Below are 24100 nucleotides of genomic sequence, written 5' to 3'. Positions count from 1 at the left end.
TGAAATGATTACTCAAAAAATGTATTTTTAAAAACTTTGACATAATCATTTTCAACAAGAAATTAACTTGCTCAGTTTTACAGTGTGCTTGGCTGCGATTTGGTGTTCTTTTTCTCATATTCTTCATTCGACTGGCAATGGGGTACTCTGGCCAGATGAAGACCATTCTCCTTTACAAAAACATCCAAGCTATGCTAAGTTGCCAAAACAACATCCTGTCTCCAACAAGCTTGTGGGTACATGTGTTATGGTTTGATAAGGCCAAAGTTGAACTATTTAGCATTCATTCTAAAAGATATTTTCAGGACAAAGAAAAAACTGCACATCCATAAAAGAAAACCATAACAAAGTATGGCCAGGGCAGCATCATGCTTTGGGGCTGTCCTTCTTCAGCTAGGCCAGGGTTTTATCAAAGGTGGAGAGATTCATGTACAGTTCCAAGTACCAGTCTGTCAGTTTTGAAAGGCAGAAAGCTGAAGATGACAGGCCAGGTTACATCCCATAGCAGGACAGAGGCCCAGAGCATACATCCAAATCTACAAAAGACTGGCTTGAGTAGAAGAATACAAATTTTTAGGGCTGGCCCCACCAGAGTGTAGCCTTGAATGCTGCTGAAATCTGTAGGGTGACATGAGGAGGGCTGTGTACACAGGGTGTCCACGCAGTCTTAAAAATTTATAGAAGTTGATAAATCGATTTAACAAAGATTAAGGCTTTTGAAAAAGTATTAAAATGTTTTAAATTGAAGACTATGAAGTCTTAAACGTAGTTGTTTTTTAAAATTCTATTCACCAAACAACATTGTAATGGGTTTTCTGATTTTGATTTATATTTCATTTTGATATCATGAGATGTTCTTTTGAAACCCCATCAGATTATTAGAATAACTGTAACTCAATGATAGTGAGCTCTATTTTATCAGCTGCAACAATAAAGTGATCATGGACCCATCATTGCTACAAAATCCAAATTAAAGAATGTTATAAGTTTACCGAAATAGGCAATAAATCTGAGTATTTTTTTCTCAAAAACGAAATGTATGCTGTTCTTCTTTGTAGTATCAAATGAAGTGAAAACTCGTAAATTAAGTACTTTTAGACTTTTAGACCTTTCATTTTCAGCTACCTTATGGGGTCAATCTGAGGTCTTTTTTATTCTAATGCCAAAATGCTTCAAGAAAGCATAATTTGCATAGTACAATAGAATACTACTGGTATTTTCTTTTCTATGTTGTCACATTTTTATCCTAGAAACAGCACAAAAACAAATACAAAACAATATTGCTTATGTAGCAGGTAAGACATTTTAAATGCAATAAAGTCTTAAAACATATGAAGAAGGTCTTGAAAAAGGTTTTTAAAAAATTATATACCATGGTACAAGAAATGTACTTGTAATTGCACAGATTTTGAGCATTTCAAAGTAAAAGTGGGCAAATGTTGCTGTTTCAAAACAGGTATCACTGGTACACTCATACTCCAAAAGAATGAATGCTGTAATAAAATCAAAATGAGCATATAATTCAACCAAGTTTTTGTATTTCTTAGTTTTATGAATTTCTTCATTGATTCTCATATTGAATTGTATTTGTTGCGTTAGATGTGGGAAAAGTTCTGAAATTGCATATCTTTGTCACATTTTTTACACTACTAAACTGCAGCATCTTAACAGGGGTGTTTTGACATTTTAGAGCCACTGCAGTTTTATCTTTTAGGTCGTATTGAAGTACTGAGGTGTTGATGGATGAAAACTGATTGCACAAGCTTGCACCATTATCTTCCCATGAACTCTCACCATGTCTGTGACTGGATCCTTGCATCGTCAGTGTGTATTATGTCCTCTGTTAGTTGTAGAATGAGCTTTGTTTGTCTTTTACAGGGGAGACAGGGACCAATGGGTCCACCGGGGCCACCAGGTCGGGTCAAGGAGTTTTTCACCGGAGGTCATTTGCTCAAGGTTCAGTTACAAACTGCAGTTAAATCATGCAATGTTTGCATTTTTCCAGTATAAAAGGAGTTAATAGAAAAGCAACATCACTACAAACTGAGGAAAAAAAGTTGTAATTTCAGGTGACAGGAATAAAGTGGCATCAATATAACATCTTTACTTTTCTTGGTTTTTGGGGAGCTGTACAAAATCAATAACGTGCCAATATGAGTGGGAGGTCAGGGATGGGTGCTACTTTCCTTAGTAACAGTGCTTAGGAAGGTAATATGAGACAATGCCCATTGTCTCACACTGTGTTTGGATTTTCATAGATCAAAATTAAAAATGAGCCCAGTGGTGTCACACTTTACAAGCTGGAAGTGATCCCAGAATATTTCACATGACTGACTAAACAGCAGGCTTTCACACCTCCCTGTATTAGTCACAGATCAGAACAATAGCTGGAGAAATTATGTTGATCTACCTTAGCTAATAGAAAAATACAAGAAGGGGAGGAAGATCAGACAATGGGGAGGCTGTTAGAAAGTAACTTGGATCAGTGCAGAAAACTCTTATGTTAAGCGTAGCTGCTTCATTATTATTGTTTCATATATTTTGTGTAGAACTGAAAATTGTTATGTGATAGAAACCCTTAAAAAGAAAGGCAACTACAGCTACCGAAACATCACCCAAGTCTCATTTCTAACTCAGGGTGAAAAAGGAAACAAAGGAGATTTTGGAGAAAAGGGTTGCAAGGGTGAACCAGTAAGTAAATTCAGTTAATTCAAAACAGTTTCAGTTTTAGTCTCTAAATCTTGTCTTTTCAATTTTGTGTATCTACTGTATCACTCATGTTCCTGTCTCTGATTGAATATTTCAGGGACATCCTGGTCAGACTTACTACTACAGAGGACCAAAGGGAGACAGAGGACTGCAGGGTTCAGAAGTAAGACCCTACCTGTTATTTAGTCTATAAACTCCCACTTTTAATCCTCTTTTTGAGCTGTGATATGTGTAAAAATCCAAACAAAACACTTCAGTAATTAGTTTGACTGCTACATGATACCTTTTTTCCTCTAAACATGGTAATGCCTCTACTTTATTTGTCATGGTATTATCACCAATCAAGTTGGGTTTAGGTTAAACATGGATGACCAGCAGAGGGCAGTGTGATTTGACATAAACAAGGAAAGAGAAAGAGGAGAGAGGACTTAAGAAAGAGCTTTTTTTATGAGTATATTAGTCATTTAAACATATTCATCAGCAGATCTATGTAGGATTGTAAAATGAGATTGTTCCTCCATTTGGTATTTATGAGATGTAGTTCTTAGAATTTTCCTTGTTTCCTTCAGAGTCAAAGGCGTTGTGAATAACTTACCTGGTTATGCTTCTTTAGGCTGGTGTTTTCCCATTGTATGTGTTTATGATGTTCAAATTTTCCAAATCATCAACATTTTCTCTCTGTAGAAAACAAAAAAAATAACCATAGCATTTGCATTACATCTCTACATATTACTGTGTTGTTCTGTTTTTCTACAGGGAAAACCAGGGAAAGATGGTGACCCTGGACAGTCTGGATTCCAGGTATTGCACTGTGCAGAGTTGTTGTGTGAAAAGATGTAAAGCCTTTAAATACAGTACAGTTTTGTTTTTTTGTAGGGGAGGCCTGGCCATAGAGGTGATCCAGGATATCCAGGGGCGACAGGAAGGCTGGTCAGTGATCTCTTAATGTCAGAAACAACGAGATCATCAGTGGATATGAATGTTTTTTTTTTCTCTTTAACATCATTCTTTGGTTGTATACTGTTATATTTAGGGTGAAAAGGGAGATCGGGGTCCTCCTGGTCCACCTGGAGATGTGAGTTTATTGATATCACTTTATATTTCTGAGATTATTTGATATGTAGTGTTATTTTTTATGTGTTTATTTATTTTAAATGTGTCCTATGCTTAAGCTAATCTAGCTAACCTTGGCCTGTATATCCTTGGCCTGTGGTTTTGTCTACAGATACTTGGGATTGTGACTGAACCACTCAAAGGATATCGAGGAGATACTGGCCCCCCAGGCCAACCCGGGCTCCCTGGGCCTAGAGGTAGAGAAACGCAAAGCTGTATCAATCAGTCAGTCAGTCAAGGTCTTCGCACACTAAGTTGGTCTTTTTTCAGCTAAAATTTCTGCACGTCACAAAAGAAAAACTAGCTAATTTTGTACAAAGCCTTTTGCACTTTGATGCAGAAGCTTTGGTCTGTAATAATGCTTTTCAGACCAGAATTGATTTTTGCAGCCGATGAAGTCATTTTGAAGGGTGATTGATTATTTAAAACCAGGGGTGGAAAGTAATGGGTTATATTTACTCAAATTACTGTAATTTTGTAGTTTATTGGTAACTTTTGAAATTTTGAAATCAGTACTTTTACTTCTACTTAAGTAATTTAAAACCACAGTAATAGTGCTTTTACTTGAGTACAATGCTCTTGTACTTTCTCCACCTTTGTTGACTACATAGTAGCATATCCATCCATCCATTTTCTTCAATGATTACCCCATTTGGGGTCGGAGGGGGGCTGGAGCCTATCCCAGCTGTCATTGTGCGAGAGGCGATCCACCCTGGACTGGTCGCCAGTCATCACAGACAGCAGCATATAGAGAGAAACATTTGACCCTGTGTTAGTTTAACTCTGTAAGTTGATCTAATTTCCCTATCATGCCCTTAGGCTGAGTGTTTAGATTTGTTTGGATGTTGCCTGTTGTACAGTGATCCCCGCTGTTGACCTTTTGTTCATGTTTCTGGTGGATTGTTGTTTTTTTTAATGTTAGACACATTTACACCATGAGAGGCCCAGGTTATCCACTGAGTTAAGGCTTTCACTGTAGGTGCTCGAGGGGTATCATGCCTCTGTATCATTTGGATAAAACATGATAGATTAAGGACCAAATTTGCACTCACAGCCACATAGCAAAGACTGAATTCAGAAGTTTACAGACAGATGTGAAAAGAGAGCAAGTATCATGTGGTGGTGGAGAGGAGGGCATTTTTGCTTCTCTATCTGCCTTAAAAGTTGGCAACAGCGAGTCTTTTGACTGGTTGACTGTGTGCTTGTCGGAGCGAAACTTTGAAAAAACAACCACAGTTCGACAAAATATCCGCCACAATTGCGCTTGCCAAAGTTATGTTCCTGTTGGGAAGCTTGCATTGCCTTTCTACAGGTTTGAAAAATGAATATTATTATTTGCACGAAAAATCACGCCTTATGTGCAAGGACCTTTAGTGTGCAGAGACTTTCAGTCCATCATCCAGCCAGTCAATCAATCAATTTGGTTAGTCCCAATTCATAACCAGTTATTTTAGTTTCAATGGCAAGGCAAAAAACTTCCTTTTAACAAGCAGAAACCTTTTTTTTAAAGACTTTTTATTAGATAGGAAAGTTGTAGAGAGACAGGAAACATGGGGAGAGAGAATGGGGGAAGACATGCACCAAACATGCAGTGAGTACAACCAGTGAATTGAGGACTAGAGCCCTAGTTTATGCTCAAAATCCACACTCACCAGGAAGAATTTTTGAGCAGAACAATTCATGCTGACCAGCTGAAGCATCTGCCAAAGCTAAATGATAAGCAGACTGACAAATAATGAAAAGAAAGACAACAAAGGCCAAAGTGTAAGAGTAAGTTTTGTTTTCCGATTAAGAGAGGTCTAACACAGCTCACTTTATTTTCTCAGGTGTTGTAGGGTTTCCAGGACCTGGTGGACCTCCAGGTATGCAGAAAAGAGGCCATTTTAATCTTTCCTCTTTGCATAGCTATATGTATCAACCAACTCTTAAAAGAATTACATTTGATTTAAAGTTTTTATATGGTATGATTTTAGTTAACTTGGTCTCAGTTTCTCATTTTAAATCTCTCAGGTCTGGTGACTGGGATCTATGTACCAGGCCCCCCGGGTCCACCTGGTTTTCCAGGCCCAAAGGGAGACCCTGGAGAGCCAGGGGGTGGTTACAGAGGACCTCCAGGTATAGACGGAGACCCTGGTGATCAAGGGCTAACTGGGGATGCTGGGCCACCTGGACCTCCTGAAGACAGCAGTGTGTGGCTTTCTTCTTAAAATGTGTTTTATTTAAAACATTTTAATTACTGCTACTTCTACATTATACATTTTACAAAAACATAGAGAAGCATTATCTTTACTCTGCGTTATAGTATATGGCTTCTATACTTTTTAGATTAGACCATATTTATCTGGTTTATAAGAGAGAATGGAAAAGTGACATGGATATGAAAGCATAAATGTTCAAGGTTGGATTCAAATTAATAATAATTAGTTAAATTACGTATCTTTGTGATATTTTGTGTACATCAGTTATATGTTTACATTTATCTATTTCTTAAGTTAAAACTAATTGCACTAATAATGAAGGATTGATTGTCATTTTCTTTAAATTTATATCGGCAAAGTAAAATAAGTAGACTGACCCACTCTGTTGCTATTTTATGTAGCAAACAAGGTTATCAAGGGTCTCCCAGGCATGAAAGGAGTGAGGGGTGGGGTTGGACCCCGTGGACATGATGGGACATATGGAATGAAAGGTGGGAAACTTTTATGCATGAGTATAGATCCAATTTGTACTACTACATACTATTTTGCAGGTAATTTGGTATTCATAAAAATGTATTCTTGTGGGTCTGTACAGGAGAAAAGGGGGAACCTTGTTATGAGTGTTTCACATCAGGACCCATCGGACCACCAGGTCCCCATGGGCCACCTGGTCTACCTGGCAGTCCTGGTAAAATCACTCTCCCTTTCTAGCAACTCTGCTCTACTATTAATGACATTTGATTGTAATACTGGATGTTAATAAAAGTTTTATTAACATTGGCCTCACATACATTTATTTCACTCAGGTACTACAAAAGGGACCAAAGGTGATCCAGGGTTCCCAGGACCAACAGGCGCCCCTGGAATACCTGTAAGAAAATGTTTTTCCGTTTTCTTTTTTCCTTGTTTCAGTTACTTCTAAATTTTTCGTCTCTAAAGGGTCCTAAAGGTAGAGATGGATACCCAGGCCCTCCTGGACAAAAAGGAGACTCATCTCCCTATGTCACCCCTGGGATAAAAGGAGAAACAGGCGACCCAGGACAACCCGGCAGGCCAGGTCTTGATGGTATCCCTGGGTTTCCTGGTGTGCCTGGTCAAAAAGGAGATCGAGGACCTCCAGGGGATTCGGTGAGAAGGATTTTAAACAGACTAACCCTAGTATTTTCATCTTTGTGCTTGGTCCATCTATATGCACACTCTTGCCCTGAATGCTTGAGCAACTTGTATGTCTTTATAGTATCCTTACACAGGGGCTGAGGGAGACCCTGGTTTCTGGGGTCAACCAGGACCTGTGGGCAGACCTGGACCTGATGGTTACCCTGGGCCAGTGGGATATGGGCCTCCTGGGTTTCCAGGAAGTAAGGGAGATGTTGGAATACCTGGCCTGCCAGGACTGCCTGGAATTCCAGGTAAAGATGGATGTTTACCAATACATAATTTGACGCAGACTTACTGTACATAAACAAACCAGTACAGACGGACAGAGAGCCTGACTACCATCAATATTCTTTCTCTCTCACTTTTTTAATGGCAGGCCAGAAAGGTGAACCAAGCCACATTCACATCCCAGGACCTCCTGGACCTCCTGGATTTAAAGGTCAACGGGGCATACCTGGGGGCACAGGTAAGCGTGTCTGATTGATGTATGAACAGATGATTAATCATACCACATATAACATTAAAAACAACCAATGATAGAAGCATCTTTAATACAGGCATTAAAGGAGTTCCAGGTACTCCAGGATTTCCAGGTCTTCCAGGACAGAAAGGAGAAATAGGTGATGTTTCAATTCCAGGAAGGCCAGGGAGCCCAGGACCTAAAGGTACTTTATGTGTAAATAAAATTGTGAAAATATATTTTCAGTAGCAACTTGAAGATTTCCAGAGCACGTTCTTGTATTATCATTACCTTTTTAATCCCAAATGTGGGAAAACTTAAATGTAATTAGTTTATCATTCATGTTTTTATCAATATTCCTCTGTGTGTGTGGTTCAGGTGACAAAGGGCTGCCAGGTCCTATAGGTTTTCAAGTTCGGGGTCAGCCTGGTCGGCCTGGTCCACAAGGTTCACCTGGTGCTCTAGGACCAAAGGTCAGACACGAATTAATCTGCTATGTATAGATAGTTAGCTGAAAACATCTAATCTACAAAAAGAACAATATTTTACATGCAACGTACAGGAAAAAGGCCAAACCAGTCCATGATGATCAGAGGGGATATGTGATATGTGCTGTGAAGATTTTAATCAAGATTTTAGATCGGTTTTGTTGTGTCTTTAAATGCTATGCTGGGAAAAATGTAATGAAAGATTACCAGTGACAAAAATGTAAGTGTTGTTTTTTTAAGTAGTAGTAGTAGTTGCAGCATTGAGGATAGCTCTCACTAGCCAGCTCCCACAGCCAATCATCTCTTTCTCTCACCACATAGGTGTATTTAAATACAATGCACTTTTCAATAATCCATACTTGAATTAATGCTACTACGGATTAATTGTTTTTTAACAAATTTTATTTTATTTGGTACACATTGTCATAAATCTGTCCATATCCATCTTTTGATCGGAGCCCTCTCCAGAAAGAAAACTGTATTTAAACTGTAAACAAGAGTGTTACCGACTGAAATATCTTTCCAGACGAAATAAGATATAGAAAACCAGTGTAACTGAACCCATAAATCACACACATTCCATAATATATGTTTTGTCCTTTATTTGGGTTGGAAGGCAGTCACATTTGGGTGGCAGGGTATCAAGATTAAGTATTAATGTCAGTGTTGTAATTCAGTCTGGTAGGTATCAGATGTGTTGGTACCGGTAGCAGTTTTCGATACCATCTCTCCAAAACACAAATTAAAATTACTGACAAAGAAAACATATCCAAATACAGTGATTGTTGGCAAAATGAAATTAAATCCTTCAATAAATTAGAGTGTTATTGTCTATTAAGAAGAGAGTACTCTTTCGCTGAATATCTTATGAGTGTGAGACATTTCAAACAAAGACGGATTTTAACATTGTACAGACTCAGTGGCAGTAGATTAGGAATTGAAACAAGTTATCATAAAAAAACTGGAAACCTAGAGAAGAAAAAATTTGTAAGCGTTGTAAATTGGGCAAAATAGAAGATAATGTCCATTTTCATATCATCTGCCCGCTGCATGAAGCTATAGCAAAGAACTTTTTGAGCCAAGTTACAGTAGCAGAATCACAGGAGGAATTTATGAGACTGAACCACAACTTATACACCTAACTGCACATTTTGTTTTTGAAAGTCACCATGTTAGAAACTAGGGCTGGGGAATTAATCGCTAATTAGATTAAATCACAGTATGTTCCTGGTGCAATTTTCAAATTGCAGAAGTTGCAATATTTCTTTAACCAGAAATGTGTCAGATTCATGCTACTATGGATTAATTGCTTCAGAAATAATTTCATTGTTTTCAGTACACATGGTCTTATTTATGAAATTATTTATTGCTTGAATTTGTTGAAAAATATATACGATTAACCCAAGAATAATCGCATATTAAATCGCAATCGCAATATTTTGGTGAAAAAAAAACCGCAATTAGATCATTTTTGCGGATTGTTCAGCCCTATTAAAAACACAGTTTGTTAGTTTGACAAACTTAATTAGATCTGATTTCATAGTAATGTTTTTTGTTTTATCTAATTTGAGAGAGATTGAGATTTTCTTTTTTTTTTTTAAACAGGACAGTATGCATTAATGGACATTTGCATGTAAATACATGAGTTATAGCCCGGTGGATAATTTCCAACCCCAGTCCCATTAGCAGGTTGGTGTCAACACATAAAACAGAAACAAACATCAGTAATAGGAATAAAACACAGAAAGTGTATTAGAATACAAGCAACATACATAAATCGTAGAAAACCTAAACTACATACAGTCCAAAATAAAAATGGGCTGGGAGTTGGGGGACCATTGTAATTATACACAGTGAATGATAAAGTGCTGGGGTGCTAGTTAGTCTACGATTTTGGACAGTGCCTCTAGAGATGTATGGGGTTATGTTGACATTAATTTGTCTCATAATTGTCAGTAACTTTGTAAATTTTTTGTTGTTGATTTTCTTGATGTACTTTTCTTTGGCAACAAAGGTCTTTACCGTTCATGCCATTTAAGCATTTTGAACTTGGACTTGTGTTTACTGTAAAATAAAGAAGAGCACAAGCATATTGAAGTAGCATGTTGGATAAAAGTTGGTTAAACAAAACACAAATAAAAAAGGCTGTATGTTTGTGATCATCAGGGTGATGGCGGTCCTGGACACCTTGGTCCACCTGGACCTCCAGGGGGTCAAGGACCAGATGGGGCTCAGGGGCCTGTGGGAGATCCTGGAACCTCTGGCCCACCAGGGACTCCAGGACGAGATGGCAATCCTGGGTATCCTGGACCAAAAGGTACCATGTATAAAGAGAAATGTGAAACTGTAGCCTGCACCCTGACTGACATGTGCAGTTAATGATCCATGGCTGAAACACGTACTCACTCATACAAACATTGTTGCTAACATATTCACACAAACCCACAGTAAGCCATTTTTGATTCAATGCTCGTACAGGAGATAAAGGTTTTTATGGCCCCAGTGGACCACCCGGTGATAAAGCGTCTTGTAAAGGTGAGCCTGGACCAAAGGGACTACCAGGACCAGATGGTTATCCAGGACATCCAGGTCAGTGTTTACTGAAGCTATGAGATGCCATTTACTGTTGATCCTGAAATGTTGAAGGTGAATGATAAAAAAGGATGAAATGTCAAATTTACGCTTTCTATCTTACTGAATGGCCTTCTCTAGTCCCCTAAATTCCTTTCCTTCATTCGTCCTATCTCTTTGTCTCTTCACCCCCAGGACCTGATGGCTCACCCGGTGAAAAGGGGAACAGAGGTTTACCAGGATTTGGTCGTCCTGGTGCTCCTGGTGAGCCAGGTCTCACTGGACCATCAGTTCCTGGACCGCAGGGGCTTCCTGGACAAAAAGGCAAAAAGGGACAAAAGGGTTTACCTGGTGGACCAGGTACATGATTATTTTACCTATTAAATGAAAAAACAAATTAATTCATTTACTCAAAAATTAATTCTTCAGATAAAACTTAAATGTTGCCAATTTCAATATTAAACAGTGCTGTGAAAAAGTATTTGCCCCCTTTCTAAATCCTGATGTTTTTGCATATTTATCACACTTCAATGTTTCAGATTATCAAACCAACTTTTAGGCAAACCAATTTCACAAAGACAACCCAAGTAAATAGAAAATGCAGTGTTTGAATGATTATTTTATTTTTTAAGGGGGTATAAAAATCCAAACCAATATGGCCCTGTGTGAACGAGTAATTGCCCTCCTTGTTAAATCATGAGTTAACTGTGATTAACCACAGTTCTTGGAAAGCTAAGTTCAATTTTGTTGGCCACAGCAAGGCCTGATTACCGCCACATTTGTTGAATCAAGAAATCACTTAAATAGAAGCTGTCAGACAAAGTGAAACACATCATGCCACGATCCAAAGAAATTCAAGAACAGTTGAGAAACAAAGTGATTGAAATCTATCAGTCTAGAAAAGGTTACAAAGCCATTTCCAAGGTTTTGAGACTTCAGTGATTATTCACAAACAGAGAAAACTGGAAACAGTGGTGAAGCTTCCCAGGAGTGGTCGGCCAACCAAAATGACTCCAAGAGTGCAACAACAACTCATCCAGGAGGTCACAAAAGAACCCAGAACAACATCTGAAGACCTGTAGGCCACACTGACCTTAGTTAAGGTCAGAGTTCATGACTGAATCATAAGAAAGACACTGGGCAAAAATGGCATCATGGGACAGTTCCAAGGCTAAAACCACTGCTGACAAAAAAAGAACACAAAGAATAGTCTCACATTTTCCAAAAAAAAACATCCTGATGATCCCCAAGACTTTTGGAGAAATAATCTGTGGACTGACAAGACAAAAGTTGAACTTTTTGGAAGGAGTGCGGCCTTTTACATCTGACGTAAAAATAACACAGCATTTGAGAAAAAAAACATGATGCCAACAGTCAAACATGGTGGTGGCAGTGTGATGGTCTGGGCTGCTTTGCTGTTTCAGGACCTGGACCACTTGCTGTGATTGATGGAACAATGAATTCTGCTGTCTACCAGAAAATCCTTAAGGCAAACGTCCAGCCATCAGTTCATGCCCTCAAGCTAAAGACCTCTTGGGCTATGCAGCAGGACAACGACCCAAAATATACCAGCAAGTCCACCTCTGAATGGCTCAAGAAAAACAAAATGAAGGTTTTGGAGTGGCCAAGTCTAAGTTCGGACTTAAATCCAATTGCGATACTGTGATGTGAACTCAAACAGGCAGTTCATGCTGGAAAACCCTCCAATATGGCTGAGTTAAAACAATTCTGCGAAGAAGAGTGGGTGAAAATTCCTTCACCATGATGTGAAAGACTCACCACCAGTTAACACAAATGCTTTATTTTAGTTATTGCTGCCAAGTGTGGAACAACCAGTTATTAGGTTCAGAGAGCAATTACTTGACACAGGGCCAGATAGGTTTGCCCCCCCCGAAAATTAAATAATCATTCAGACACTGTGTTTTCTGCTACTTGGGTTGTCTTTGTGAAATTGGTTGGCTTAAAAATTGGTTTGATGATCTGAAACATTGAAGTGTGATAAATATGCAAAAAAACTCAGGAATCAGAAAGGAGGAAAACACTTCTTCACAGCACTGTATATGATTTACTTCCACGCATTTTAATAACACCTTGTTTTGCTATCCAAAAAGTGCATTACAGTTATTACTGGAAGTCAGTATAGAGTGGCATTGTTAGACTGTACAGCCACAATAGTATTGGAATTCATTTATACATGTCTGTTCAATTTTCACTGAATGTTGCACCAATGTTAGGACCAAGAGGAGATTCTGGGCCAGAGGGGATACCAGGATATGGACCAGATGGATTACCTGGACCTCCAGGACAACCAGGCCTAATAGGTAATAGGCTCACCTGCGATCTGATATGATATGATATGATATGATACAGTACGATACAATACAATATGATAGGACATGATACAATACTGTGCGATACAATAGGACACAATACAGTACGGTGCTGTACAATGCAATACGATGCAATACAATAAAACACGATACGGTACAACTTGGTACACTTTATTGTTCTTGTAGTAATATTTGGTTTCTACTTGAGTATTATGTATATTTACCTGCCAGTGCATCAGTTTAAAATTTATGAATAAAAACAAGCGGAAAAAGTCTTATCCTGATTTCACTCGTCAGCATTAGAACTCAGACCACGAGTGACTACCATACCGCAGTATAAGTACGTAACTCTTGAGTTTGGGTCATATATCAAGTTTTAGTCGCATAGCGAATGCTTAAATTAGACCACCACTGTTAAAAAGTAGGATGCATTCAGTCCAAGCAGAGATAACAAAGATCCCCCCTTAGATGAAAACTGACCCTTCACTAAGCCCCTCCCTAAAACTGTCCAATCCTCAGTTAGATTCAAGATTCAAAGCGTTTATTGTCATGTGCACAGTTAGGAAACACGTTCCCCTGAACACTGAAATTCTTTCTCTGTCATCTACAATGAATGCCACACAGTAAAGTATAAGATATAAGATATAGAAATACAAGGGAAAATACAAGACACAAAAATACACACAATAAAAAATTAAATATATATAATATAGATATACATCTGAATGAAAAAAAGGGCAGTGAAATAGAATAGGCCGTTAAGCAGCATGTCAAGTTGAGCAGCATGTCAAGTTGAAAGTGATGTAGTGCAAGGCTGTATGTGCGTTGCCTTGGCAAGGTACAATGTTGTGCAAACAGAGTTGTTACTGAAAAGTTTGTATTTACAACCATTTGAGAATCCTATTTACTTGTTTAGGAGTCTGGTGACAGTGGGAAAGAAAGAGTTTCTGAGTCTGCTGGTCCTGCATTTCACACTTCTGTACCTGCAGTCTGAGGGCAAAAGTGTGAACAGTCTGTGCTGTGGGTGGGTGGGGTCCCTGAGGATGGAGGCAGCTCTCCTGTGGACTCTGCAGTGGTAGATGCTCTGCAGAGAGGGCAGTGGAGTCCTGGTGATCTTCTCTGCAGTCTTTACCACTCTCTGCAGGCGTTTACGGTCCAGAGCAGAAGTGCTGCTGTACCACACGGGGATGCAGCTGGTCAGGATGCTCTCAACGAAGCAGCTGTAAAAGTTGCTGAGGATCTTTGCAGATATCCCAAACCTCCTCAGCCTCCTCAGGAAGTACAGCCGCTGTTGAGCCCTCTTAACCAGCTGTGTGGTGTTGAATGTCCAGGTGAGGTCTTCACTGATGTGAACACCCAGGTATTTGAAGCTGCTCACCCTCTCCACTTCAAGCTCTCGGATGAACAGTGGCTGATGAGGTCTCCTCTCCTTCCTCATGTCCATTATCATCTCCTTCGTCTTGTCCGTGTTGAGGGTGAGGTTGTTGTCCTCACACCGTGACACCAGACCGGCCATCTCTCTCCTGTAGGCTGCCTCGTCCCTGCCAGTGATCACTCCTATCACTGCGGTGTTGTCGGCAAACTTCAGGATGATGTTGTCCTTGTGAGAGGCGACACAGTCGTGGGTGAACAGGGTGTAGGGGTGTATAGGGTGTGTTAGCAACCGTAACTATGCACTGGAGGCCCGAAAAGCTTTCATCAGACACTAGAGTACTGAAGCTATGAGCTTCCTGGACCTCCAAATCTGTACAGTGGGGTGTTGCATTTTTCACTTTCTCAAAACCAATTAACTGAGAGGAGAGATGTTAGATATGAAAAAACAGTGTGGAAGGCTGAGACCCCAGGAACAGCAGCAGTGATTCAGTTTAGTTAGCAAATAGCTAACATTAACACATGTATCAAAAGCTAACTCAACATTAGCTTAAAATGTAATTTATCTGAAGTTACTCTGCTGTACAAGAGCAGTGTTGTTTCACTATCTTTGTGCTGATGTGTCACATATTTCTGAGTTCTGACCCGAGTCACAGACCATAAAAACTGAGCCTGATACTAAACCTGAGCTGTTTCCTAGTTACAGCCTGCCTGTGTACACAGATTACACATGATCAGACTAAAAACGACTATCATTTTATTTTATTTAACCTTTATTTAACCAGGATTTATTCCCATTCAGATACAAAAATCTCTTTTACAAGGGAGTCCTGGACAAGACAGCAGCATAAGTTTCACATAGGACATTAAACAGGACATAGAGCAAAGGTTACATCAATCAACAAATCAGCAGCTTTCAGCAGAAAAACATGTGCACACACTGTTCAAATGTTCCCTAACTCTATTTTTGAAATCTCCTAAACTCACACAACACTCAAGTTTAAGATGACCCTGTAACTTTGACCAAGACGATGGAGCAAAAACATTAAAGCTCTTTGACCAAAGACAGAGCGAGTGCAAGGAATCTCATACATAAGTCCATGAGAACAAAGATTACAGCGAAAGTCATTATTTCATCTATCTTTAAATTACTTATTTAAAACAACATAATGAAAAACATGATCAGCTATTTCTTACATACATACAGTCTGTTGCAACTCACATGCTGACACGTTCAACACATAAACACACACACTTAGCTTCACGTTAGCCCGTTAGCTACTAAGCTACTTCCATACAACAAACAACCTCCTGAGGAAATACCAATAGTCAGTTCTCATCACACACTACATTGAAACTCAGCATTTCAATTAAATTACTTGAAGTTACTGGGGCCTTACCTTCTTATTCTTCATAAGCTGAAGAACTTATCTGCAGCTGCTGTTCACTTAAAACTATAAAATCCAACCATGATTGTTTATGTGAACAAGAGAAAGATAAACATCCACTGTGAATACTTCTGTGCTATCCTCAGTCAGTGGATTGGCTAAAGCAGACATTCAGCTCAAAACTGCTGCTTCTTGTTTATGTTGTCCATCTGTCTGCAGTCCTCCAAGTTTCATCTTCATAACATCTACCATCAATGTTTAAATCAAAATCCATTCATACTTTCATTTTCCTGCATAGCTGTCAGTAGTTTTAAGATGAAGGTACTTTGCATAACGCCCTCAGTCTTGACCTCATGAATATTTGCTGCCTTGATTAGCCATGGGCTACCTCAGTGTTAGTCATAGGTATTTAGCCTAATGCTAACGTATCTGCTAACACTCCGTCAACAAATAATACTGTGATTGAAGGTACTCTACTAGGTATTCAGCAGGGCAGATTTGATCTAGCAACAGTAACCAAGGGGGGTGGAGCTTAGCAAAGGCTCAATTTATTATCAAAGGGGGGAAGCAGAAGAAGGGACCCCCCCCCCCCCACACACACACACACACACACAGCAATTCACACCCTGGTTCTTACTGAGTTATCCTCATTACCGTTTACAGGTGGCACTGGTCGGGACGGAGCCAGAGGACTCCCGGGGCGTCGAGGTATGGATGGAGACCCAGGTCCCAAAGGTCCCCCAGGCCCTCTACAACCACCATCAGAGATCATTTTGGGGCCACCAGGTGACTCTGGTTATCCAGGTAAGCTTTACATTAAACTATTCTTGTGTAGATACCACACAATGCATATATGTTGGAAATTATCGTAGATTGGAGCTGTTCTTTTAGAGTCCAGAAGACATACCCTTTTTTCAAACCTGCTTTTATAACATAATCTTAGACTTGGGTTGTAAAGGGCATTTATGAGTGCCTAGAGTCATAAATGTTGTCTTTATAACTGTTTGACTCCATTATTGTTTACTGTAACACCTGAGAGAGTATCATTGCACCTGTATCCTGTCAGGTCAGCCTGGTCTGCCCGGTCCTCATGGAGACACTGGAAGAATGGGATCACCAGGCCAGAGAGGGAGAGGAGGGGCACCTGGAGACCCTGGACTGAGAGGTCTTAACATTGTTTCTCATTTAAGAAGAACAACATTTACTCACACATAGGCCTGACACATACACATGCACAAACTGGATATGCAGCAGTGCTTGAAAAGTACTGGCATGGACTGGCTCCTCTCCAGCCACCTGACAGATTTCCATACTCAGTCCTTCTGAGACCTCAGCAGTGGAAAAGGACACAATTTATTTGAATTTGGGTTTATCTTATAATTGTATTATACATGCTTTTTAAGCCTTTATGCATATGCCATGTGCTTATCTATACATTTTTTTTTAGGTCCCCCGGGTGATCCAGGTATTGATGGATCAACTTCAGAAGGAAGACCAGGACCTGCTGGGGTCCCTGGCGACCCAGGAATCGGAGGACCCCCTGGTGAGACCTTCAGTTTGCTTACACATAACCTAACCTTGCATATTAAAAACTCAGAAATAAGACTTGCATGGTTTTATGTGTTTTGTTTTTTTTATTATTATTAAAAACTTTTTTATTAAACTCATAAAGGTCCACAAGGTAGAAAAGGAGAACAAGGAATCCATGGAGGACATGGTCCAGGTGGTGCACCAGGTCCACCTGGTCCCAAAGGAGTAACTGGAGAGCCAAACTACTCTGGGTATGGACTGCCTGGACCAAGAGGACAAAAGGTGTTGATTGAGGCTAATCTTAAATTTTCAACATGCATTAACCAGATCCTTAACAGAGAAGAGTATAACCCAGTACAGCTTTTAAGAACAGATTAAAAAATGTATGCAGGTTGTTCTGGTTTTGAATTAAATGAATTTCTCTTTTTGCTCTCATGTTAATCTTTCTGTCCTAAGGGTGAACCAGGACTGATTAATACACATGCGATGAAGGGCCAGAAAGGTGAGCCTGGTCCTTTTGGACCTCCAGCTCCACCAGGAAACAGAGGCAGCAAAGGAAACCCAGGAGGTTTTGGGCGAAGGGGTAAATCAAAGTAAAATCATTATAGATATGGTTAATCTTAAAGGTGCAGTTTGAAATATTGGGTCTAATAGAATTTTAGTGGAACAAACTTTGCAAAAATTGAACAAATTATCTGTATGCAGGCCTATCTAAATTAGTGTTTAATCACTTGAATATACCAAATTGTTTCATTGTTTTTGGTGCCTTCTGTGGGACTGAAGAGACATGCAAAATGCAAAAATACAAGATGGCGGAGTCCATGGAGGGGAGCCTCCCTATTTACGAATAAAAAGCTTATTCTAAGTCAGTGTTTCCCAACCATTTTCCTTGGAGCAACCTGACATGTACCTGAGAAAAGCAGATAACCCCCCCAGGACCCAAGAGAAAAGAAAAAGTGACACATTGCTGCCAAAATCAACATCGATTTTAATTGTTTCCCTTTCAAAACCCTAAAAAAATGCTATTCGTGCTTTTCTTATCAAAGACCTTTGTATAAACTACTTAATAACTGCTTTATCATGGGGTTAGTCAATCTTAGCATATCCAGGTGGCTAAATACTACTTCAGAGAAGCCTACTTAAGAATATCATGTTCCATTTTTAGCAAGTTTGCTTTGCTAAATGCAAAAAGGCTAAATATTACACACTGCACCTTTAAATCTATCAAACAGAAAGACATTCCTGTTGTTTTTTTTTAAGCAGCAGATGGCGCTATCTACATCTGGCTTCTCTCATTGCACATCAGTAGCTACAGAAGAGGGACATGCAGACATGAAAGAAGCAAGAGGAGATTTAGTGTTAGCAAAAATATGCTGCGGAGCAGATTTAAAACTTGAGACACAGAGATTATACGTGCATTATGTGGTGTTTTAAGGCTAAATTGTATTAAACTATGCTATAGCTATAAAAATTACTTTATTTGACACCAAGTCAGTTGCAAAAAAAAAGATTTCTGTGCCCAAGTACCATAGATACAGGTTCTGTTAATCCAATTTTGTTTTGTTTTTCTTTTATTTTTAGCTAAACATGCATTTTTTTTAATTCAGGATTTTTAAAAATCCTTTTGTTGATTTTGAAAAAAAAAGATAGAAAATGTATTTATGTGATATTGTCAGTGTCACTTTTGACACAGAAAGGAATTTGCTATTGGCAGTTGGCATGTCATTTCCTCAGTTTCTGACTCTAGCCACTGTCCTGTCTCTTAAATAAAGGCACAGACGCCCATTAATCATATCCTTTTAAAAAGGAAAAGTATACATTGTTTTTATAATTATGCAACCTAGAATTTAAAAGTATTTTGTGTATTTCTAAAAAACAGACTTTTTTACATTTTCATTGTCACAGAGATAAAAGAAATCACTTTTTTTCATAGACCAACTCTTATTTTATTAGAAATGAGATTGTATTGTGAGTTGAGTGAGTGGTAAGATCCATGTATAGCACCAATAATTTCTGTACATTTTACTTTTCTTTTGTTACCATTTCCTCCCTGAACTCTGCTTTTCCAGGGCCACAAGGCTACCAGGGGCCTAAAGGTATAGGTGGACCTCCAGGAGGCAAGGGACACACAGGACTAACTGGACCAGCAGGTAAAGTCCTTTCAAATGCATTTTAAACTTAAACTAATTCATAATATCCACATGTCACTGGCAAGAAATATAGTCAACTCTTTAAACTTGACTGTTTAAAAACTCAAATTTTACTTTTCAGCTTTGGAATTTGTTTTTTCCATTCTATATTTCTGTTTACCTCAGGTAACCCAGGTCCGCCTGGTGTAGGTGGTTATCCTGGGCCAAAAGGCAACCAGGGCAAGGATGGATACCCTGGACCACCTGGCCAGAAAGGAGAGATGTGTAAGAAGAATCCATCATTACTGACTAGAAATCATTTATATTCAGTTTATCACAAATGCTTTAATACTCTTTGAATGTATTTTCCTTTTTTATCTGTGTAGGATCTCATTCATCCAGGTCATGGTTTTACAATTCTTGATCAAGGGGCCAATTGGACTTGATTAAAGTTCTTAAACCTCAGTCAAGTCCAGCTGCCCCCTTGATCAAGATCTGGATTTTGCTTTCTTTTCCAGTGCTGTTTTTTTCATTGGCCTCCCTTTTATTTCTCAACATCCTCAACAGTAAAGTTGAATCTGACCTCCTCTATCTCTCCTCTGTAGCTATAACTGGAGGGAGACCTGGCAGGCGTGGTGATCCAGGGCAACAAGGTGAGTCTTAGGTAAATTACATCATGTATTTCAAGATTTTACAGATTTTCCTTATTTGGCAGTTTGCTTTTCCTGAAATGCCAAAGTTTTTTTAACACTTGCCAGATTCGGAGATTTTGAAGAACTGTTTTGAACCAAAGACTTGCCAAGTTTTAAGTATTTGGTAAGAAAAAATAAATAGATTAAAAAAAAACCTTTTCAATCTTGGGAACAGTCTGGAAAGGCATTATGGACCAGAATAATGTATAAATAATGGTCTGGGTTTTTGGGGTTTTTCAGCTCCAGTAAGTAATACACTACAGGACACAGCTACAGAAGAGTTAATGCTTATGAGACATTAAAACAGGCAGTGTCAAGCTAACAAAGTGGTCCTTTTTATTGTTGTTTTGAAATAAAAGAAACATTAAATCAGTTATTTATTTATTCAGAACGCAACAGGAAATCATAAGTGAATACTGAAAGAAAACAGTTTAAAATTGATATATTTTATTTTCCTAAGCTGTTTTAAAACCACTGATAAAAAACTGATAGTGTGTTTTACTTTTGTTTCCATAAGAACACACAATGCTACCCATAAGGGGGGATAAAGGGTAGAGCTTTCTAGAGCTCAGCTGAATTGGGGGGGGCATGGAAGTCAGCAAAATCGTGGTCCAGTTTTTTAAAATGTAAATAATGTGGAGGGGCTCATTTACCTAAATCATTTGGAAAGTAATGTCAGACTTCAGCTAATCATGATATGCACAAATTTCAGTATGCCAGAGAAAAAAGTCGAAAAAACTGAAATAATTGTAAGGGAAAATTAATTTACTGATTGCAAAAAGAGGGATAAAAAAAGGGGCACACAAGTGACAAAAATTGGCTTAAAAAAGTGCTGAGAAGTGGTTACTGAGCGGCAAATATGGGTTTAAAGTTGCAAAAATGGGATAGCATCAGCAAAAATAGATGGGAAGAAAAATGTGAAAAGTGGTTAAAAAGCAGCAAAAGTGGGCTAAAAAAGGCTAAATGTGTAGGAAAATGTGGAAAAACAGTTTTTAAAAAAGTGCCAAAATGGGTTAGAAAATAGAAACATTAAAACTGGTATGAATAAGTAAGTCAAACATGAAAATCATATAACAGCTTGGCACTGGCACACTTTTCATCTCCAAAATAAAGTAACTGTTAGCCAGGATGCTACTGTCAATGCTACTGATCCAACACACATTCACTGATATCATCACTACATCATAACTGAGGAGGGCCCATTTACAGGTTTTTCAGGGGCCCAGCCAATTCTGTGTGCAGGTCCGAGCACACATGTAATTATTTTTTCTCTGTAGGTCCTCCTGGGGACACTGGTCCTCCTGGTTTTTCTGTTACAAATCCACCTGGACGCCCAGGAGACAGAGGGCCTCCAGGTCCACCCGGAGCCCGTGGTCCGAGGGGACTTCTAGGAAGAGATGGCCCTTGTGTACCTGGGATAAAAGGAGTACATGGTTATCCTGGGAGACCCGGCAGCTCAGGTGAGGATAAATTGCAACTACAACAAAATTTAAGATAAAAAAAAACCTTTGTCTACAGCATAGTTATACTCTTTTGAATCTAGGTTGAAGACTTATATCCTTAAAGCTGCCTCTTTTGTTTAATCATTTAATTTAGAATGATCCACAAATCTCTTTTTCCACTATAGGCTGCACTGTAAGATCAACATATGTATTTTAAAGCTCTCGTTAACCTCAGCTTCTTTTTATTACCTTTTTATTAGTCCTCCCTTTGATTTTTTCAATGGTTTATACTAAAAAACATTCATTTGTAATGAGGCCCTTTCCTCACTGTCAGATTTCATTGCTAGGTTTAATATGAGTGAGCTTGTTTTGGTTGGGGATCTTAACATCAATTGGCTGACACCATCATCAAACAGCTTGAAATCTGTCTGTGACTCATTTAATCTTGCCCAATTAATACATTGTCCAACTCGTCCTAATGTAAAACATCCTACAAGGTCATCCTTATTTGATTTAATCCTAACTAATGTTCCACATAAGTACACTGATGTAGGTGTTTTTGCTAATGATTTAAGTGATCATTGTGCTATTGCAACTGTGAGAAACGCCAAACTTCCAAACACAAAGCCTCAACTTCTAGTGAAAAGAGATTTTAAACGCTTTCATGAGCAAGCCTTTTACCATGGTTTATCTATCTTTGATCGGAGCAGTTTTGCTCTTTGATGATGTTGAGCTGGCCTGGAAATACTTCTATGATGAATTTCTGAGATTAATTGATACACATCCCCCTCTACGTAAATTTTGCGTTAAAGGGCGTAATAATCCCTGGTTCTGTCCAGAAATTGGTAATCTACTTAAGACAAGAGATGCTGCCTGGGCCAAGGCAAGAAAAACTAAAGCTGAGTCCGATTGGTTTTCATTCAGGCAGCTTCGCTATAAATGTACTTTAAGTAAGAGGGCCAAGTCAGAGTTTTACCTCTTTGAAATAACAAAAAACTTAAATGGTCCCAAGAAATTCAGGAAAGTTGGTCGAGTGGTTGGGGCATGCATCATGTGCGCTGGTGACCCGGGTTCGAGTCCGGCCCGTGGCACTATTTCCTGCATGTCTCTCCCCGCTCTCTTCCCTGTTTCCGACTCTATCCACTGTCCTATCAAATAAAGGCAAAAAGGCCAAAAATAAATCTTTAAAAAAAAAAAAAAAACTACTTCTGGTCATGGGTGTCTAACTGAACTCCTTAACTTTCTAATCAAAGATTCTTGTACTCTCACTGAAAAGTCAGAAATGTTAAAGAGGTTTAATGAACATTTTATTTCAGCTGGTTACTTATCCGATTCTGTAAACCCTGAGCTAGTTAAGCCTGCCTCAGTTATGGATAGTCAGGCTGTAACCAGTACTGCAAATTGTTCTTTTTGTTTTGCTCCTGTGTCTGCCTCTGAAGTCTAGAGGGCTTTGTCAAAACTGGACACCAGAAAAGCAGCCAGTCCTGAAAAGTTGGACCCTTTCTTTCTTAAATTGGCTGCTGATTTCATTGCAGAGCCTCTCTCTCATAATTTTAATTTAAGCTTCACCACTAGTGAAATTCCAAAAATCTGGATATCGGCTTTTGTTCTTTCCCTGTTAAAAGGCGGTGAACCTTGGGATGTAAATAATTACAGACCAATCTCCAAACTGTGTATTCTTGCTAAAGTGTTAAAACGTATAGTCAGTAACCAGGTGAAGGATTTTCTTGACACAAATAACATTTTATCACCCTTTCAATCTGGTTTCAGAAAGCAACACAGCACAATTACAGCCACTCTTAAGGTTTTAAATGATTTTATTGATTCCTTGGACTGTAAGAAATACTGTGTTGCACTGTTCATAGATCTGTCAAAGGCATTTGACACAGTAGATCACAGTTTAATGATAAACATGCATCATCAGATTGGTTTGTCAAAAAATGCAGCATTGTGGTTTGCCAATTACCTGTCTGACAGAACCCAGTGTGACCAGGTGGCGGGCTCCACCTCGTCATTTCTGGAAGTATCCAGAAGGTGTGCCTCAAGGTTCGGTCTTAGGACCTATTTTATTTTCCATCTATATGAATAACATATGTGATAATTTGTCGAATGCCTCTTACCATTTTTATGCAGATGATACCATTTATTGTTGGTCATCTTCAATTATGCAGGCTTTTGAGTTATTACAGTCTGATTTTAATGTTGTGCAGTCTCGTTAAAAAAAAAACTAAAGTTGGTTTTAAATGCAGACAAAACCAAACTCATGGTGTTTTCTAGTTCCAGTGAGTTACCAGGGAACATCCCATCAGTCCTAACTTCACGAGGTGTTCCAATTGAACTAGTCTCAAATTACAAATATTTAGGTTTTCTTATCGACCGTGAGCTCTCGTTCAAAGCACATATTGCCAGTTTGGTCACCGTGAAAATAGGTTTCTATTATAGAAACAAGTCCTGCTTCTCACTCAGAGCTCGTAAATATCTTGTTCCTGCAACCTTTCTACCGTTGCTGGATTATGGTGAT

General features: G+C 38.9%; 1 protein-coding gene across 4 annotated transcripts in view; it reads left to right on the top strand.

Annotated features, from left to right (window-relative positions):
• LOC121520550 (collagen alpha-5(IV) chain-like) overlaps window positions 1-24100 on the top strand; it is a 45401-nt gene that overhangs the window by 12226 nt on the left and 9075 nt on the right. For all 4 annotated transcript variants that reach the window (XM_041804058.1, XM_041804057.1, XM_041804056.1 and 1 more), the window contains 30 exons: window positions 1879-1956; window positions 2638-2691; window positions 2807-2872; window positions 3466-3510; window positions 3586-3639; window positions 3743-3784; window positions 3935-4019; window positions 5649-5684; window positions 5833-6009; window positions 6422-6511; window positions 6616-6708; window positions 6827-6891; window positions 6960-7148; window positions 7258-7429; window positions 7555-7644; window positions 7736-7843; window positions 8017-8111; window positions 10293-10443; window positions 10605-10715; window positions 10893-11057; window positions 12932-13018; window positions 16450-16590; window positions 16853-16951; window positions 17234-17329; window positions 17459-17598; window positions 17773-17899; window positions 19386-19466; window positions 19632-19730; window positions 20051-20098; window positions 21415-21597. In XM_041804058.1, coding sequence (XP_041659992.1) covers window positions 1879-1956; window positions 2638-2691; window positions 2807-2872; window positions 3466-3510; window positions 3586-3639; window positions 3743-3784; window positions 3935-4019; window positions 5649-5684; window positions 5833-6009; window positions 6422-6511; window positions 6616-6708; window positions 6827-6891; window positions 6960-7148; window positions 7258-7429; window positions 7555-7644; window positions 7736-7843; window positions 8017-8111; window positions 10293-10443; window positions 10605-10715; window positions 10893-11057; window positions 12932-13018; window positions 16450-16590; window positions 16853-16951; window positions 17234-17329; window positions 17459-17598; window positions 17773-17899; window positions 19386-19466; window positions 19632-19730; window positions 20051-20098; window positions 21415-21597 — 3067 coding nt within the window. The remainder of the gene's footprint in view (window positions 1-1878; window positions 1957-2637; window positions 2692-2806; window positions 2873-3465; window positions 3511-3585; window positions 3640-3742; window positions 3785-3934; window positions 4020-5648; window positions 5685-5832; window positions 6010-6421; window positions 6512-6615; window positions 6709-6826; window positions 6892-6959; window positions 7149-7257; window positions 7430-7554; window positions 7645-7735; window positions 7844-8016; window positions 8112-10292; window positions 10444-10604; window positions 10716-10892; window positions 11058-12931; window positions 13019-16449; window positions 16591-16852; window positions 16952-17233; window positions 17330-17458; window positions 17599-17772; window positions 17900-19385; window positions 19467-19631; window positions 19731-20050; window positions 20099-21414; window positions 21598-24100) is intronic.

The sequence above is a fragment of the Cheilinus undulatus genome, linkage group 13, assembly GCF_018320785.1.
Source record: "Cheilinus undulatus linkage group 13, ASM1832078v1, whole genome shotgun sequence".
Taxonomy (NCBI): domain Eukaryota; kingdom Metazoa; phylum Chordata; class Actinopteri; order Labriformes; family Labridae; genus Cheilinus; species Cheilinus undulatus.
Note: the sequence above shows the minus strand (reverse complement) of the source record. Positions and strands in the feature narration are given on the sequence as shown.